At 30.5% G+C, this 21,178-nt stretch overlaps 1 protein-coding gene across 6 annotated transcripts in view; it reads right to left on the bottom strand.

Moving 5' to 3' along the window:
• Window positions 1–300: 300 nt before the first annotated feature.
• LOC123698349 (limbic system-associated membrane protein) overlaps window positions 301–21,178 on the bottom strand; it is a 52,866-nt gene continuing 31,988 nt past the window's right edge. For all 6 annotated transcript variants that reach the window (XM_045644947.1, XM_045644946.1, XM_045644948.1 and 3 more), the window contains exons 5-10: window positions 17,469–17,642; window positions 11,094–11,222; window positions 7,022–7,160; window positions 4,501–4,649; window positions 1,318–1,371; window positions 301–943 (exon numbers count right to left, since the gene is read on the bottom strand). In XM_045644947.1, coding sequence (XP_045500903.1) covers window positions 846–943; window positions 1,318–1,371; window positions 4,501–4,649; window positions 7,022–7,160; window positions 11,094–11,222; window positions 17,469–17,642 — 743 coding nt within the window. In that variant the 3' untranslated portion in view covers window positions 301–845. The remainder of the gene's footprint in view (window positions 944–1,317; window positions 1,372–4,500; window positions 4,650–7,021; window positions 7,161–11,093; window positions 11,223–17,468; window positions 17,643–21,178) is intronic.

Raw genomic sequence — 21,178 nt, 5'->3', positions numbered from 1 at the left:
GTTTGCCTTTGAATATCTGCATTCGTAAAATTGAATAATATAATATTGTATAGGGGATATACTTGCGACGTATTGAATTGATATAAATTCTCATATTTTTGCGTATCATTTTGCAAATGAAATAGGTATTTTTAGATTAAAGTCAGATAATAAAATTGAACAGGGGTGAGTTATTGACTGGACTTGACTCATTGGTTTAATTGTAAGATATATAGATAATAATAATTAAGATATTTTGATTTTGTTGAAATTTGTTTAAAAAACTTCAGTAATAATAGGCTTTTTAAATAAAACAAGTTGTTATAATTATAATTTCAGTTTATTTGTTGTAAACAGTCTTATAATCGAGCGATGAGTTTACAATTAAATGTAAACATATTTTGGCGGTTCTAAGCGAAACTTCCATTACACGAGCTTAAATTTTTAAATTCGTTCATACTAACGTGGCTTCGCAGATTACAACGAGTTTCGATTACATCAAAAATATATTACAGTAGACACAATTCAAATAAAATGTAACTATCACAGAGTACACAAGAATATTGTATCTGTACATTCCAATAATCGCGCTCAGACGCGTTCGATTTTCAAAATGAGCGCCAATTGCTTTCGTTCCATTTTTTTTTCTTTTTTTTACAACCAGCCAGTAAAATAAAAATAGAGTTCTATTCCAAAAAGTTTTTATAATATTTATCTGCAAACCATGCCACATTAGGTACGTACTCTAAATAACAATGATATTTAACACAAAATTATAACCTTATAATATTAATATTTACAGAATTGAAACATGTAATCGAATTACTTTAAAGCATAACTCTCGCGACTATGTACACATCACATGCCTACCATAAGTACAAATATACACAACTTATTATTAATAACAATGTCCTTTTTATGTGTAATTTTTCTTGTGAATTCGCTTTGGCGGCTTCGGTTAGACCTGTGTGAAAAATAAATAAATTTTAATTGTGATAATAATATATCTGTAAGAATAATTTTTAAGAAATAAAACGGAAGATTTTCTTATAATTATAAGGAATTGTGTAGAACTCCCAATTCAATTGCATGTTTATTGAACAAAACTTTACATCATGTTGGTATTACAAAATCTCATGTAGGTACGAGTAACAAGTGTTACCTACCTATTAAAATGACTACTATAAAAATAGAGTCATCCAAAATTTGCGGGAATAAATTATTCTAGATACAAATTTGTACAGACTGTACACATTCAAAAATTCCACCAAAGAGGTAACAACCTCGTTTCAAACAAAAATAAAATGAAGTTTATGAAAAAGAGAAATATCTACAAACCTCCAGCCACGCTTATTTGATTGCTGAAGTCCTCCGGTGAGTTGAGTTTAATTTCTGAAATGACGAAGCCGGATTAAAAATGCCGTCGAGTATGAAAAATCTTATACATTTTACTTTTATTGAGGAAATGTGTTTCATGTTATGTTATATTGTTACGTCGACGTTTGAAGTTATCTTTTATGTTGTTATAGTGGCTTGGTGATTGAAGCCGATATTAAAATGTAGAGTTTAAAAATAGACATTAAAAAAGGAACAATATATAAGAATATCTTAGCGTTCATAAAATCTAAATCATAACCGACAGTTTGACTTTATATATTATGTTTTTTTGCTTAATTTCACAGCTTCTGGATAGCTTATCTAGTAGGTAAAATAACAAACAATTCATAAAAATAAACAAAGTCAAAATGTGTTAAATAGCCTACTAGAGACATAACCAGCATGTGTCCTAAATAATTTAGTTTCATTGCTGCTGCGTTGAAAATGATAGCTTTTAAAATAAAGGAAAGATATTTCTAACTGAGATCTTTAAAATAATTTCAAGTGTGACCATTGCAAGTCTCGCCACGTAATCTCGTAATATTGTGAGGAGTTGCCCTCACGGGGCTCACATATCATTATTCTTTTGGTCCGAAAAGATTAGATATAGTTTTATAAATATAAGGTATCCAAATAGTTTTACTTAGAACTTAGAATACAAAAATATATAGGACTAAACACAAGTCTAGATTAAATTGAAAAAAGGTATTTATTATCTTACGTATTTTTTATATTTCTACATATTTAATAAAAATACCTACATACTTATAAAGTTTTATATAAAAAAGCGTGTAAAAAGGACTCAGCTATACAAGCTAATAAATGTTTTATGTGTTTTATTTGTATTAAGATATTTAACGAGTTTAAAAATGTATTGTAATTTGTACCTTCTGAGAATTGAGTATGTAGATAATATAAAATATCGAAATATTACCAATAGGTACTACTATTCAAATGTATACCCAGAGGTCAGACAAATACATACACACAAACTCCCTAGCATCAAACGTAGTTTTAAATTAAAACGAATTTCTCTTTAACTAGCTATATAAAGCTTTTACCGAACACATGATGCTCGAAAGAATTAAGTCGAAATAACAATAAGATAGTGGGCATGCTGCCAGACTAAACGGAACTAAATGAAGATACTGCGCGAATTGCAAACGATTTTTGCACGAAATGATACCTCTATATTGAGTCTATCTGAGGATACTTCGTGGTTTTATTGATGTACAGTCGTGGTTAGATTTTGTTTTGATTTTATGATTTCTCTGAGGGTATATTTTGTTTTTGTTGTACTATTAATTAATAGTGAAGTACAATAAAAAATAGGTTATAAGTTAAATTTAAATCTGTATATTGTAGTTTAAACTTTATGTTTAGCCCTTTTCATCTGGATAATAATATGTACTAATTTGCTTATCTGTGAATTAATGTATAAAAATTGACGACAATAAGTATTAAGTAGTGAAACTGGGTCCCTAATATGCATTCATAGATTTTTACATATCTCTATCATAGTTTCAAACCTATCGAAAGCTTTCAACTTGAATTCAAAGTACTTAAGGAATGTATATTTTATAAATGTAATGCAGATAGAGATTGTTATAACTTAATATGCACAATTGTAATTAATATGCCCCTTTGATAACGAAAATATATTATTAGACTAAAAGTTAAAATCCAACTGACCAAAATAATAAATTGTCTCAAAGCGTAAAACAATTTACTTCCAAATACTGAACGAACAATTTTACTCATAAAATATGGCGACAAAATTTAAAATAATTTTGGAGATAACATTTTTTCACATCTGCCAAATAAATGGGTCTAATATTTTCACGGTTCATATATTACTTTTTTCAGGGATTTCTTAAAACATCGGGTATTGTATCATATTATACACGTACGGTAGGGGTAGATTTTTATCAATGGTAGGAATTTTAATACGTACCTCGTTCATACACGTTAAAGTATTTATTTTATGAGCTTGTACGATGAATATACATGTTTTAAATAGATGAACATGTAATATTATGAGTGTCCTTTGGAATTTTAGAAATTAATTAGGCTATTTTTTAATTAGAATTTACTAAATTCGATCCAATTAACTACAGAAAACAAACTTAAATAGTGCATGTTAAATTCATCGCCAGTAACGTCCCTGATAGCCTTTTTAACACTTTTTGTCATATATTATAACATATAAATTTGTAATTTATCTAACAGATAAGCTATATAGAACAACCAATTGCCTATAAATGTTTGATTAGAAATTAATGTAAAAGGGATATAATTCATTGTTAATCTACAGTGATACAGTTTCTTAAAGCGTGATTGCGCCTCAGGGGATAATTCACTTCGATATAAATTGTGTTTATCTATTGGGTCGAACCCCTGGAATTATTTGTAAAGTCTATGTATAGTAGATTAATTAAAGATGGATGATATTTGTATAAAATAAGCTTTTATAGATTATACAATACGAATTAAAAACTGCAATAGGAATGAATGAATTATTTTTAATCTATATGATAAACATTGAACAAACAAAGAGAATTCATTATTACATAATATTATTTATACCTACACAAATGTTTATTAAAGAGGGAAATACAATTTCGTTCAATATTAAGTGAAATGAAATGAAATGAAATGAAATAAATTTATTTGTCCATTTTATGTTTTACAATTAAAGTACGACAGTGGATCCCAAACTAAGTGAAATACTTGTGTCTTGGGTTAATTACTTTGTTTTATCATACAATATTTGTAGCATTTCTTAGAACCTTTGTATTCAGGCTGCACAATAATTTCCTGATTCTATAGATTAACATGAATTGAAAATATATAAAAATAAAAAAATGTGTGCGTGTACTAGTGTTCACACGTAAGAACTAAGAAGTAAAACTTCTTTATGACCTTATTTTTCAAAAAAATAATTTACTATATGCAACTTTACAGAAATGCGTCGAATCACGCGTGGTAGGGATAAGAAAAAGATGGCGCGTAGCGAAAATATGTCACGCGTAACGAAAAAATGTTACACAAAATTTTTTTCCAACCCCGATAAAGAAGTTTCACTAAAAAAAACATAAATAAAAATAATCAAAAATCCATACTAATAATATTAACATTACTTACCATACAACCTAAGTGTGCCTTCACTCTTGCCAAGCGAGTTAGTGCTCACACAGTTGTAAGTCCCGATGTCGTTTTTGGAAAACTGACGGATTGTGAGCCACATGGACACCTTGTATGAGGATTTCTCTTCTCTGATTGTGTATTTTGGCCTGTGAAATTGTTATGTATGAGACTGGGAATTTTTTTTAATCCATATATAATGATTATTAGGGTGTTATTTCACTAATTATCTGCGAGGAAAGTATTTGTAAAGAATCATATCGCTTCATTTAGTTTGAAGTTTGAAGCGATACTATTGGTTATTTATAAACACACTAGATTTCCGCCCGCGGCTTCGCCCGCGTTTGCAAAGGAAAACCCGCATAGTTCCCATTCCCGTGGGATTTCCGGGATAAAAACTATCCTATGTGTTAATCAAAGTTACCCTCTATATGTGTGCTAAATTTCATTGTAATCGGTTCAGTAGTTTTTACGTTAAAGAGTAACAAACATCCATACATCCTTACATCCATACAAACTTTCGCCTTTATAATCTATATTAGATTCCTATACATCCTAGCACAATATTTGTGAAAGAGCACCCTTAATCTTATATCCATTAAATAAAAGAAATAGTTACACCATTTATAAAGTATTTAAGAGATAGTTGTTATACCTACATTATACATATTATATAGGTACCAGTGATTTCGTATTACAATACAGATTAGTGAAATGAGAATTACTAAAGATTTGTTTCCACAAACATCTATCTCCATATTATAGTTTCGTAAGAATTTCTTTGACTCTTTAATAAAATTATCAATATCTTTCGGTTACAATTGATGATCGATAGAATACTTTTGATTATAAAATAAACATTTCAATCAGAAGTTTCTTAGCAGTTCTCTTACTGTATCCATATTTATATTTTAAGTTATTACATAGATTATATCGCGGGTGCGGCGCGCTAGAGTGCGGGGACCGAATCGAGAAATTCCGTAGCGAAAAAACCTCACGCTCCCCACTCCGACGGGCGGAGGTGTGGCTTGAAGGCATCGCATGCAATAGCTTTACCGCGGCAGTCTCCGAGTGCCACACGTCGTTTTTTTTTCTCGAATCATAAATATCTATCTTTTCCACAAAAAAGTTTTTTATATACATGTATAGAACACATATCTCTACACATACCATACGGTAAAGTTATTTATATATTTACAGAAGCGTGTTAATAGTATAAAGATTAACTAGGCCGTGGGCGTGTGATCCCTTACAGCACGCAAGGGCTTAGATAAGCCTATATCCACGAAAAGTGCTTAGTCTTACTGATATCTGTAGAAATTGTTAACCATTTATTTCTTTGTTAAATGTTACAGTTTATACTTAACTAGTACTTTTTATAGGAACGAGCGTATATTGAATTAATCGTTTTTTTTTTGTATGCACGAGCGTTTAATGTACCTAATGAATGAATCGGTTTTTAAATCGGTTAAAAATTAGTTTTATCTAATATGAAGAGGAAAGTTTGGTTAAAATATTAAATTAGATCTGAAATATGAACTTGCACCGATTTGAAAAATTAACTCACCTATAATTAGCTGTAAGTAAGTCATATATATAACATATAGCCTATATTTTGTTTATTTTAACCCTGAGTAAGGCCGGGCTCTACAAATGTATAAAACGCGTTTTGAATCCGTTTAAAAACCTTAAATTATTACTTAAATGTATTTGTTCTAATTGTGTCATTAGATTGAATGATTACGTTTCAGAATAGAGTGCTAAATTTGTAAGCAACGTTTCTTACAAACAAATTCAATTAAAACTCCCACACTTTGCTATAAATGTATGTTCGTCATTGTATACAAAGTACAAAGGGTAATGTACCGTTTCATTCTTAATGATTCGTAATAACCGAGTTTGTACTTCATTCTGCTTTAGAAATTCGCTAAACAATGTCTATTTGTATGTAACTTTGTTTTGTTTCGAAAACTTCGAGAATTTGACTATCTTTAAAGTAATTGGGCAAGTGCTAAGAATAAACAGTAGAAAGATGGGATATGATTTTAGTGTAGGTTGGGAATAATGAGTAATCTTATTGAATTTTGCAATATTTTTTTGAAGAATAGCTAACTAATTATTAGTTATTTAGTTCACACATTACATTATAACCCTATGATATATAAAGAACTATAACGTAGTACGTTAGTAGAATTAATGCATACCTAGTCATTTAAGAATGAATTTTCAACATCGCTACATCATTAGGTTTTGGAAATAATATTTTTATACACAGTTTAAAAAAAATATTTATACTTTATAGCATCATACTTTATAGTATATATTTTAGTTTCAAAAATTTCCTCTTCTTGTCTTCCACGTAGGTATATTGTACTATGTAGAGTTAATTACACGTTTTAAATTCAGGTCCATCAAGACTTAATAATATCAATTCCAGATGGAACTGACTTTTAAAACATTTCCAAAAATAAAAGGGGGGGGATAAAATATTATCAAATAAACTATTATCTACAAAACTCACCCATCCAACAGCATCTCTCCTCTATTCTTGATCCAATAATTGATAGTATTAGGATACGCTTCCACATAGCACTTCAGTTTGACGTCCGTGCCGAGAGGCGCGCCCAGTAGCTGGTTGGGGACCTTTACTGTTGGCGCGACTGGTGAGAAGATTATAAATTAGGGAATAAATATAATAATAGATAAATAAATATTATAATAGAGAAACATATTTTTTATTATGCGAGTCCACACAGAGCGAACAGCTTCACGAAGCAATTGCTACGCTTGGTCTATGTGGAACCACCTAATGCATTTTTTGTAGAAAAGTCAATTAAGAGGACTGTTGCTTTCGAGTATGTAAATAAAAGCAAATAAAAGTTAATTTTCAAAAACTTTTCGTGGGTATTTTGACAGGTTTAAACAGTAAATATAGGTACAGTATATTGGTATCTACTAAAATGTAATATTAGAATTTTGAAAGGGCGATTTACGTGGCGTGTGGGACAAAGAAAATAAGTTGCTCAAAAAGTTAAAGAAGAAGATATTAACAACAATTATTAATATAAACAATTAAATAAAAGCATCACATACAATTCAACCTACACTTGCAACAATAATTTACCACGCAAAAAATCCATTGACCAATATCAGTTGAACAAATAAATATGCGTCCATAAGCATGCCTTATCAGAGATTTATTTGACGCGTGTGTACTGTATGGCGCAATAATTCCCAGTTATAGAACGCTCTTTATCCCAAGTGCATCGTGCATTGTGACTGATGCAGCCATGTCAAGCTGTGTTCATGGAGGGACAAGCGACAGCGGAATCATCGAAAAATATTATATTTTATGATCTATGATTATTATAGATAAGAACGATAAAATAATTATTGTTGATATTGAATTATATCTCATTAAAGTCATAAATATCAGTCAGTCAGGAAATAAAGTGAATAAATTAATAATTGAACTAATGGAGTCAGGCCCCATGCTATATGCTGCATAAAACAAGTTCGAAACAGCGCTGATTTTCAGACTAGTCAAATGATAAATTATAATATTTAGTTAATATTGTATTAATTACAATATGTTTTATTTAATTCAATCACAAATGAAAATTGCAAGACATTAGAATAGCAATTGAAATGTAGCCGATATTATACTAATGCATGCATAATTATTAAATAGGTAATACAATAATCAATAATAATGTATAATTTGAAATGTAACAAATAATATTTTAAATAATTATGTCTAATAAGCTGAATGAATTCGTGTATACGCCATTGTAACAGTGTAACGATATTTAGTGTGAACACAGGCTCCTGAAAAACAGTTTATAACTATATTAGGAGCCTGGGTCATTAAGTTTTTGTAACATATGATGGTTTAAATAAATGATTTATTTATTTATTAAGCCGCAAAACATAATCATTGTGTTATTCCTGATACATATTTTAATGCTTAATTATTATTAATGACTATTGATCATTGAATTCCTCCTACATGACTATTTAATCATCTATCTCCGCTACCCTGATCGCTACCGCTCGTCCACACTACACTAGATCGCGGCCCAATTGGCAGCCAGCCAGAGCTACCTACATTTTTCACTACGAAATAGCATGTGGAGTCTTCAGATTATTGCGAGGACGTCGAATTGCTTCTGACTGAGCTTGACGTACAAGCAGATTTGGGAGACAATTATTTTTCGATCAACCCACGTATTGTTTTGTTAAACAAATTTATTCGGGTATTTTTAGAATCTTTGAACCTGAATTGGCATATAGTAAGTATATATGTATTTATATATGTATTTATAGATATAACAAGCTTCGCAATTTGGGACACGCTGGTTTGGAAATTAAGGCGAGGCTCAATACGAAATGAGTTCAGTTTATTTACTTTTTTAACTCTTAGTTCCTGAGCTGCAACTTCCTTATTTTTATCTATTCTATACTAATTCTACGAATCAGCACGACAACGACCAAAATTCTTACTGAAATAAAGACGTTTATGTTCTATAAAATATTCTGTAACATTTTCATCCATACATCCATTTACATTTACATTTACAAAGCTAACAACACAACTATTGTATGAAATTATTCATAAATTGAATTTTAAATTGGCTGAGCTGATTCTATATAATTTCAAAATCAAACATTATTAAAAGTAACAATATTTTGCCTCAAGGTACGCTATATTCCTCCAGGTTTATTAGAAAACCTTTCTAAGTGCTCGGAAATGCAATTGCTTTAGTCGTTTCGACGTATTGTATTCGTTATATTGTATTGCATCTCTCTTGTGACCAGAACGAATCTTATTTCAAGAATGTCTTTAAACTTTGTATTATTAAAAACATGTGTATCCAGTTTTACTACTTCTGGATATGTTTTGAGATTATCTGTCTGTTATTGAAAATCTATAATATAAAAATGAATCCCAAAATGTGTTGGTAAGCGAATAACTTGAGAACGGCTGAACCGATTTCGTTATTTTTTTATTATATTCCTTGAAGTACGAGGATGGTTCTTATGTAGAGAAAACGTAAATATATATTATATGTATCAGATAATATTGTTAAATAGGATATTTTGTTTTGACAACAACAACATTGACTTTTCTGTAAGTCATGTAACAACCCTTTTTAACTAACGCCTACAAATACTACGTGAATTATTTAATTTCTTGTGATTTATCAATATTTAGTTTATACCTACTTCCGATAGCTTCACGCAATTTACACGTTAAATCAAACATCAGCAATCAAATTCACTCAGCGTTGTTTACTGAAAATTGCATAATATACTCGATAGTGAATCCTGGCTTCGATCCAAGGGCGTGACAGTGAAGCTCAGTGGATTATAATGTTATTCGTTAGCCGAAGTATTGGCAGGATTCACATTGTACATACGTCAGGTGGTGGCCATTTTTTCTACCTGAAATGCCGCTTGATTGAAATACATGACGGTGGAACGTTTGAAGGAACATTATAGATCTAAAAGAATGAAATTGACAGAATGTGTGTGCGTTCCTTAAGTAGGTTTTAATATTGTCGATTATTAAAAACATCCGTCCGTCGGATGAAGGAAAATATAGAATGTACTTAGGTTTCGATTAAAACTAATAATAATTATCGGACAATGGAGTTAATTATAATCGATGTAATGTACGCGTATTATCTTGTCCTTGTAGGTCGATTGTAATATTGTCAGATGTTATGAAAAGTTTGGGAAATCATAAATCTTAATTATGGAGAATGGAGGAAAATATAATATTATTATAACTATAGTTTCTTGTAGGAACAGAGATGGCATGTAGAATATATTATTTTTGCCATATAATATATATTATTTCTACCAATAAAATATCAATAAAGACTTTCCACGTCCATACAAAAATGAAAATTGTATTAATGTTATTCAATATCTTTTGGTCGATTGAAAAAACTGGAATATACCGAATGCTAGTACCCAGGAAACATATGAAACTGAATATCCTCGGCCTTTAATATTTTTTGCACAGACTATAAATAAAAAAAAATGTTTAACTCCAGTTTTGTGTGGATAGCATTGCGGTGAACCTCTGTGGAACTTTGCGCGTATGATTAATTTCTGAATCGGGCGAACTAACCACTTTCCAATTTAATGACCGAGCAAAACTATTTCAACCATTTCCGGGATTTCGCTTTCAGGATATTAAAGAGAGTTTATTTGGGAATAATGTTTGAGTGAAAATGTTGATTTGTGTGAAATTTATTTCCTGCTTGCTGCCCCGCTTTTGATTGCTTCATCTAATTAGTTTTTAACGTTTTTTGTTATTTATAGTAACTATTAAACAATATAATTTTATTACAGATCTTTGTATAATTACGAAAGTTTTTAAATACTCATTTCATAAATTGTATTGCGTGAATTAGCAATTAAATTAGGATCAATGTAATTTTAATACATATAATATATTAACCTATTCTCTATTGGGACGTAGATCATGCTATTTATTATTATGAATAATTAAACAAAATTGGAATAAAAAAGGACCTAATTAGTTATTTTCGAGTAGGTTATAAAAACTTAAAAATACTTACAATTAACATTCAGCGTGATCCGCTTGCTCACAGCTGGTGGCACGTCGTTGGACGCTATGCAGAGGAACGCGCCCATTTGCCGCCGGTCGACTCGCCAGAGTGGCATCGAAGAACCGACGTAGCTTTCCACTGAAAAATAATTCTAGGTAAATTATATGTTTTTATTAATTTTGGAGATCAATCACAACACAGTTAATATCCCTCTTCAGTACATAGTATAAAACAAAGTTGCTTTCTCTGTCCCTATATCCGTATGTATGCTTAAATCTTTAAAACTACGCAACGGATTTTCATGCGTTTTTTTATAGATAGAATTATTCAAAAGGAAGGTTTTAGCACAGACTAATAATAATATACTACGTATACAAGTTTTAGTCTATAATTTATACAAAGCGGGCGAAGCCGCGGGCGGAAAGCTAGTATATTATAAACGTGAAAGTTAGTAAAAATTTATAGGTACATTCTATCGCGATTACCATTTTAGGGAAAAGTAGCTGATCTGATATGAAATTAGATGCAGACTTTCCCATAGTGACCGATCTAAATGTATCGGTGGGTAGGCCTTTTCGAACATAGAAAAGGCCTTAGAATACACTAATTATAGAAAAAAGAAAACAAGAAATGCTTATATAATAAATAAACAGAATATTCATAATATGTTTACAGTACATTATTAACAGAAACAAAAAATAATTAAATAAAAAGCTGTGAATGCCGTGACTCAAATCATAGATGTAACAGGGTGATATCACGAACTGAGATATGTACGAAAAAGATTTATAACTACTTAAAAACACGATGCGATTCTAATCTGTTATTATGGCTACAATTTTCCGACCTACCCACACATTTTATTCCTTGCTAACTACTACAAATTGAACGTAATCTACATTTCTTAGGATTTCTTGTAGTAATACTAAATCAATGGGTTTTTACTTTACATCGAGCTTGTAAGGGCAAGAGCATTTTTCGTGATCTTATATTTTAGTGTGAACGAAAACTCGTATTTAGTGTTGTTCAGTATTAAAACATTGCATAGAATATTTTCGTACGCACTAAGAACAACAAAAGAATGCTCGAATCGAGCAGCTCGACGCCTGTTTACACTAAAATAATTAGACACAGTGGGGTTAGAATAAGCATTCGCTCGTTTGATGTAAAAGCACCATTTAATAATGACCAAATTCAAGTTGCAAATGTTTTTTAAGCTCGCGTACAATAATTTTACACTACTCATATTGGTTTATAATTCATAAAATATGTATTGAATTAATGAGGCCTCTATTGTGGTTATCGGTATATTTCGGGTTTATCTATACGTTTATAATTGATTTAGTATTTGAAATGTTCACTAATTAATCTAATATGGTAAGGATTATTTTGTTCCAGCTGTGCCCTGCGGTTTTACCCGTATTGCTCCGTTCCTGTTGGTCTTAGCGTGATGATATAGTATAAGCCTTATAAGTTATAACCTTCTTCGATGAATGCGCTATCTAACACTGAAATTTTTCAAATCGGACCAGTAGTTTCCGAGACTAGCGCGTTAAAACAAACAAACAAACTCTTCAGCTTTATAATATTAGTATATAGATTTACATGTTTATAACGTACAATTTAACCTTACGTATTTATTTCTAAACGTTTCAAAGGCCTTAAAAGTTTACATTAGAATAAAAGCACGTCCCTGAATCATTTAAACTGAAATAATTGTGTTATTTTTCAAACGTTATATGTGTATTTGAATGAATTGCTATCAATACTTCAATTTTACACAAGTAAATAGCATTCACTTTACCATTGCATTAATTCGATGTCACATCAATCTATTTTTCGATTTCAAGATAAAAGTTCAATTTAAAGGGCAGGTGGAGCGGATGATGGCGACTTTTTGATTAAAATAGAGAGTGGATTTTATTCACACTCGAACAAATAAACTATCATTTGTATTGCTTGTGAGGAAAGTGATGTGTTTGTTAACTCTAACATGCAATTAATTGGTGAGTTCTTGAACAATACTTATTGAACAGATTGAAGCGTAATGAGGGAATGAGATTGATTCTTGCTTCTTATGTAGATGTTAGGTAGTCATTTATTTCTGTCTTTTTAATAATTTATTAATTATAATTTATTTCTGTCTATTATCTTTATTTTCATTGCCACCCGTGGTATATCTTTATCCTTTACCTTGGGCAGCCTGGAAGAGATCGCTGAAAAGCGATAAGGTTGCCTTATGTGCTCTACACGTTTTCCTTTTCTTTTAATATTATGTATTAAAATTTGTAAAGGTACATACAATTGTTAAATAATACGTTTTTTAGTACCAATTAAAGTATAAGACGACCTTTTACAAGCTAAAATGTTTAAATTCAGCTGAATCAAGGTACCTACTAAACAGTAATAGAATAATCTTGCCTTTTTACACCAGCTAACAAAATAACGAATTAACAAAGTCTTAAAATATTGAACTTTAGAAGGAATAAGTGTAAAAACTTCGTTCGCTAGCAATTTATGAACGCACCTGCGACTTCTCAAGATGGGGCTTAGCGTTATATATCTGAACATTTTCACACATGAGATCTTACTTTACATAAGTAACCTGGGGTTTTAAGGGATTGAATGGCGTAAAATTTAAGAGTTTCTATGGGAATTTTCAAATGAATTTTCTACATAATTTATTAAATATATGATTTCTTTGCGTTGCTATAATTTTTTACTAATATAAAGTACAATGTTTGCTAAAATTTTGATAGTGGTTAAAATGGCTTTTCCTTTTAAATATCACTATATTTTAAACTAGCTTTCCGCCCGCGGCTTCGCCCGCGTTTCAAAGAAAAACCCGTTCCCGTATGATTTCCGGGATAAAACCTATCCATTGTCCTTTCTCGGGTATCAAAATATCTCTATACCAAATTTCATGCAAATTGGTTCAGTAGTTAAGGCGTGATTGATTAACAGACAGACAGACAGCGTTACTTTCGCATTTATAATATTAGTACTTATGGATTAAAGAATAACCGTTTATAACTAAGGAATTTTAAAGTCACTTAAATGTCAGTCAAAATTAATAGGTGTAAAAAGAAATGGGAGAAATATTACAAGAGTAATTTTAACTGTATAGTGTACTTACGTATTAAAGAAAGGAACAAATACTTTTGCAAACACATAAAAAAGAAGAAAATATATTTGCGTTAGTAAAGGAATTTAGAAGTTCATTCGGTGCGAAAGTTAGATCTATTACCTGCTTCTACGTTGTTTTAATCGAGTGAAAATTCTGGATTTGCACTTTGATCCCGACTTTATCTAGGATTCCTCTTTAAGTTTTAGTGCTTTTGTAGAGCTTTTAGTACGAAGTGATTTGATTTGGTATGGCAATGGTATAATAATACTTTTATATCGAATTTTGGACAATGCAAGGTAATTTATTATATTAACCTTGCAGTGAAATAATCACTATAATTAATTTTAGTCAACAACCTTTTCGAAATAGAAAGATATTATCCCGAAAAATGATATTTCACATTTATAAATAAACATTTTTAATGACAATATAATTAATAAGCAATGTTTTAATAGACTAGATATTTTATTGATTAGGTATCTAGGAAATTTCGTTAAAAACTTTAAAATGACTTCCTACCTAATTATTTAGATTTACGGCACTACCTTAGTAATGTTTAAAGTTTACATGTTTACAATTTATAAATTTTACAGACAATCAAACCAGATGCTTCCGACCTCTTCTTTCTAGTATACATATAACTTAATTAACAAATTAATTTTAAAGCCTGCTAATTATATAATATAACATCTAAACACCTCAATAATATACCCACTTCATAATATTAACAAAATGTCAACCCCAAAGATGTCCATATATTTAACGACATCACATTACAATACCATTCAGGATCATCCACAATATGAAAGAACCATTTAGAAAGTTCTAGCATAATGCAGTCACGTAAAGAAATTTCACGTTGTAAAATAATAACGTGACGTGACGTAGCTTTGTCGTTAGGGTGCGTGTACATTGAACTATAATATTAATAAAACACTTAAGCACGTTTTTATACTGTGTCGTAAATAATAATTAAAGTATGTTAATACTTGTAGTTTTTTAAGTAGAAATGAAAGAGTGTGAAGTATGATTTATTAATTGCATTACTTACGATTTAAATAGAAGCATGATCACTGGCTTATACACAAATTATGTTGAAATTACATGTAGAACCAGATTTTTTTTGAAAAAACTTAACTTTATTTGAAGATAGATAGTTTTTCGTTCCATTTTTATTTAAGAATATTTATTAGTTCATAGTTTTCTTGCAGAAGTATATATTCATTTCGCTACAATTTTTATTCGTGAAAAGTGATCAAATATGCAAATTCGTTTTTTTTAGCAGCAAAAGAACATGTATGATAAATTTGTTCGTTTATTCGTTTTAGTAAGAGGTAAATATTTAGACACAAATGCATTTCTTTCACCGGTAGGAAGCTAGATTATTCCTTAGTAACATTGGCTAAAATCTATTATTGTTAATATCATAGATCAACTCTAGAGGCCTCATTCCCCTAATTGTTATTTAGATCCAGCAAATTTATTTAGGTTAGTGGTGTTAGTTGAGCTTTATCTACGTGTACGAAATCGCAGTCATAATAAAAAAGTTCTTTAGAATATTTAGATCTATAATAGCTACGTATATAATAGGTATATAATAGCTAAAGGAAATAGTAACTAATTACATTTACTGTACATTAAAACATAGCTTTTACAGCCGTAACACTTTTTATTGTAGTGTACCTAATTAACATTTTAATAATACCTCTGGAATACACCTTACACATTTTTTAATTAACCTCTAAGGTTAGTTAAAAAATGTATGTTTCGTCATTAAATAAAATTTAATTGTTTACTGTGTGTCTTGTTTATTGATTATTGTCTTGTTCATATAAGATATATATGAACGTAACAGAGGCAAAATAATATGATGCCAGTAAACAAGACTTCACTCAACACAAACAAAAAACCAATTGTGAAATCGAAGCCTTACATTTCCAAGCTATAAATCGCTTTCCAACTCTTGTATGAAACTTTACACAGACAGATAATCGAATATTACCTTCCTTATGAGCGCTGATTTAGCCTCCGTGACTGCAGAAACATTTACCCCCGACTAAACTTTCAGATTCTTTGACAACTCGAGCTAATAAAATTTTATTTTATCCACCCCGTATGGAAATTATCCAGGAGTTCATATTGTAAGCGTGGAACTTTTTCTTTGTCATTACCGAATGTAATAAAAAGATTTTAAGCATCGCTTTATCGGAAATCGTTTTGTTATTGTTGCATTGTATGAACATTGAACAACAATACTATGTTTATCTATATTGCCTAATGCTCGCTAATTGAAATCTATTCGTGCGTTTTATTATGATGATGCCTGTTCATTTTAAATGGAATACCTTTTATTAATATGATGTTTAGTTTATTTTTTTATAGAGAAATATTAATATAGTAGATACTAGTTAGATATCTCATATGTCTTTTTTTTAACAATGAGCTTAATTTTCTACTGGCTGTGCCCCGCGGTTTTACGCGCAGTGCTCCGCTCCTGTTGGTCTTAGCGTGATGATATATTATAGCGTATCTAGCCTATATGTATAGCCGTCCTCGATAAATGGGTTAGGTATAACACCGATATAATTTTCAAATCGGACAAGTAGTTCCTGAGATTAGCGCATTCAAACAAACAAACAAACTCTTCAGCTTTATAATATTAATTAGGTAGGTACCTATAGATTTCATATTTTTTAACAGAGTTTTATTATCTATTTATAACTGAGATAGGATTTTAAGGCTAAAATCATTAACATAATTAAACTATAAGTTCAAGAATGTCTATATAGTTAAGGCACTTTAACTATTATAAGTGAAAACAAAACTCGACTGAAAGCTTCGTGAGTTGTATCATTTATTAGTTGTCTTCCATTAGTTTCTGTGCCTTTATTTTTAATATAGTTGAAACTATTCATGGCACGAAGGATTAACAAGCCTAATAGATGATGTATCTAGGTACTTTTTCTATTTTTTGTAATGTACTGATTCTTTCGACGTGATAGTCGCTGTAGAAAATAATGGTGTAGTAAATATATTTTTTTCAAAAATTCTAAGATGTCTACAAATTCAAATAAATATTATTCAAGGTGTAATTTTTTTATACATAAATCAAGTCTGAAAACATGTAAATATAAGTACCTACTGAATTATTATTTCATAAAGAGTGATATTTATTTTGACAAAGAATTAGCTTAGAAGAATTTATTAGAGGTTAGAGCACAATGATTACCTTTGAAACTAAAAGAAAGAAAAATTACCTTTTTCAAACTCCCTGGACATGGGTTTCTTCAACAATATGGGTTCATGGTCCTCCCTCCTCCACGTGATCTTCGGAGGAGGATGTCCAGTAGCCTTGCAGGTGAGGGTCGCATTCTCCAGCTCTTGGACTGAAACGTCCCCGGAGGTATCGTCACTCATTATGTCTGGTGGTACTGCGGACAAAGAAAAGAAATATATTTTATAAGTTACCTATTAATTTAAAAATTAATCGGCTGATCGTATAGATTCAAATATTCTAATCCAGTTGGATGGTAAAATCTCGTATTAAGTATTTAAAATGTTCGTATTAAAACACACATTTAATTTCAATATAAAATCTAAACGCTCACTTTTCCAATATTAGTTAAGCCTCGTCCGTAATAACAAACGGAAAATTAAAATAATATTTTGTCCAATACAGTCCAATGAATAAATACAAAACGTAAATTGAACTCATAACCTTTAAAAAATATATGTAAAATATATTCTACCTTTGTATAGGTACATTGTATCTAGTCTTTATGTTGTAAATCACAAACGACGAGCGCGCTTTTTTTCAAATTTCGAACATGATAGGACATTTTTTTAATGATTCTTTTTCTGCTTTTTCTTTTTTTTTAATAAGGGCCAGCATCTAAGGAGGATTGTTAAAAAAATGATATTATGTTATAAAGACGCGTTTACATATAATTTTGTAACCTATAGTAAAATATAATCCTTACATATTAACTATTATTTTTCAATAAAAATAAAAAGAGTTCTAACGTACCTAGACTAAAAAAAATACTTTCATTGATATTAGGTATAACTTTACATAAAACGCACATTATTATTTTTACTACAAATAAGAAAGTGTTTTATTCAAAGCATAATTTCCTATGAAAAGGACTACAGATTTATTTCAACAAGCGAGCCGAGGCGAGAGCACGCGTAAAAAAGCGTTCAATGCAAATGGCATACCGGGCAAGACATTTAAAACAACAAAAAGATTCCATGTTATTCCGTAAGACGATATAAATCACGGCTTTATTGTGAAAATTTCACTTTCCCGGGCTGAGAGTGAAAAAAGTTTCGTAGAAATTGTTCAACGGCTTTGCATATAATTTCGCGTAACTAGCTTTGTCCTGCGACGTGGTTTGTGAGAAACTTATTGAACTAAAACTTTTATGGCAAAGTTTTTTTTTTAATTTTATTGTTTAAAAGTTATGTAAGTCAATAAATTCTCGCTTAATTCAATTACAAATTAACATTAAATACATATTATGAATTCCCGTATAATACGTGATTGATATGACGTATATATATGTATTGTGCGCCGTACAGATAGGTAGTATATTATTTTTACACATTTTAAATACAAGGAGGATTACGCAACAACACATGTCAAAAGTTTCATTTTAATTATGTAAAATATAAATAATTAAAAAATTTCCGCCTCGTAAATTTAATTATATTCCAAATTAAAATTTATAGAATGAATTTTTAAAACTGAAAAATAGTTTCGTCATTATATTCATAAATGGTTTTAAATTGTTTCCCCTCGGATTATTGCGAGATTATCTGAGATCATCCAAATCAAAACGAACACATTTTTTGTATGTTTGCATTTGCAATTATCGTATTTATTAAATCCCATTTAAAAGCACTTAAATACGAGCAAAGAGCAAGCTTTATTCATGCTAATATTGAAACATCAATCATACCGGATTTATCCATATGGGAAAAATAAATTAAGCCGTTACGACACTTTATTGACACGACACAATTTGTTTACTGAACGTATTTGAATTTAGAATGTCTATTTCAGGGATTTTAGTTTTCCAAAATGCCACTCGAATGTCCTTCGATATGACAATCGTTATTCTTTTAAGCGGCTTTTGACAGTTCCATTTTAGAACCGTTAAGCATTCCACCGATAAAATATATCGGATTTTGAAATAAAAAGTACATTTTTTAACTTCAACACCGATCTATAAAAATACTAGCTTACCGCCCGCGGCTTCGCCCGCTTTCTCTAAAACGATTTGAGATTTACACTATCCTATCTCTCAAGTTGGATCGAACTGCACAATGTGTGCGAATTTTATTATAATCGGTTATGTGGTTTAGGAGTTCATTCAGGACAAACATTGTGACACGAGATTTAATATTTGGCAATAAAAAACACCAAACTATCAAATTGTGATCATTAAAAAACAACACTTCATAGATTTCATGTAAAGTAACGTTGAATCTTAGATTAAGGATTGGTCGCGCGCTGCGCGAGCGCGGAGACCAATCCTTAATCTAAGCGTTGAATATTTCTCCAGATAAAAATCATCTGAAACGCATTATTAAGCAAATCTTATTTTCATCCAAAACACGCACCACTGGCCGAAAGAAAAGCGCTAAAAAAACTAATCGAGTCACGATTCACGGAGTAGCTTCGAATATGGAATAAGTTCGAAATTGGAAAAGGAATCGCGACAGTTCCCGCGCATGCAAATTGTGGACACAAATAAAAGTAAATTGCAAAAGTTGGCGCGCTTTTGAGGTTATACCTAACCTAACCTCAAAAATACATCACGCTTAAAATGCATGGCAGTAATGAGAAAAGGTAATTTGTGACGCAAAAACTTCGTTTGATTGTTTGTTTTAGTTTGTTTGACTTTGTTAATTGTGGAGTTTCAGAGTAACTGTAATAATTTCGCGAATTTTGCTCGGCCATTCGAAAGCGTAGCTCGTAACTAAGATAATGGATAAAGGAAGGAATGTGTAAACATAATTTTGAATGGAGGTGAGTTTAGTTGTAATATAAATTCATTTTAGAAACTACAATTGCATAAGTTTTCATATGCATGTGTACTGTGTAGGTTTAGCAGCTACCTAGGATAGCCCTTGGCATTTAAATTCGTATTTAGGTCGATATTAACCGAATTCAAACAGTGTTTATAAAAAATAATGGCTACAAAAAATTACTAAATCGCTTAATTAATTTTTGTAAAACATTAAAATGCTAATATTTTATTCTGTTAATCAAGGTGGGCAATAAGTTTTAAATTCAAATGAAATCATTGAACGTACACATTTAATATATATAATTTCACGTTTATAAAAGTAGGATTACTATCACGTTTTAACTTATGAAAGTACTGCAGCTCCATAAATCGGCAGGCAATGTTACTTCGAAAATGAATTCTTTATACAAAGGGTGGCAACCAACACATGCACACAGCCTTCGCACGACGTATTCATGTAACGAACTACCTATGTGTGCGTGGCCCTAATACTTGACACGCCTAAGCCCGATTGGTATTATTACGCTATAAAACAATAAGGGTCAAATTCCGTTCCACGCGCCATAAAGATAGTGTCGCGTTTTATAACTAAATGAAGTGTTTACCTCAATCAAATTTGAGCAATATCGCTCGGAAGGAAGTGTGGCTGTATAATTTTATAGAGGGTACTTATTAGGGTTTTTGGTTTTGCCACGTAGAGAAACTGTAATTATATGTATAGCGCTATAATTCCTTGATTAATAATTAAACGGAGACATGTTTCGGTAACAAGAAATCAATGCCATTAATGACGTCGATTGACATGTATATTATATTTTGTAAGTCACTGATAGCTTATTTATTTTAACTTATATTTTCATACATTTTTGTTAATATTTTAACTGATAGCTTATCAGAAATTAGAAGTTATGAAACTAAGCATAATTCTAGAA

The sequence above is a fragment of the Colias croceus genome, chromosome 16 (assembly GCF_905220415.1).
Source record: "Colias croceus chromosome 16, ilColCroc2.1".
Classification (NCBI taxonomy): domain Eukaryota; kingdom Metazoa; phylum Arthropoda; class Insecta; order Lepidoptera; family Pieridae; genus Colias; species Colias croceus.
This window is presented reverse-complemented; position numbering and strand designations above follow the sequence as displayed.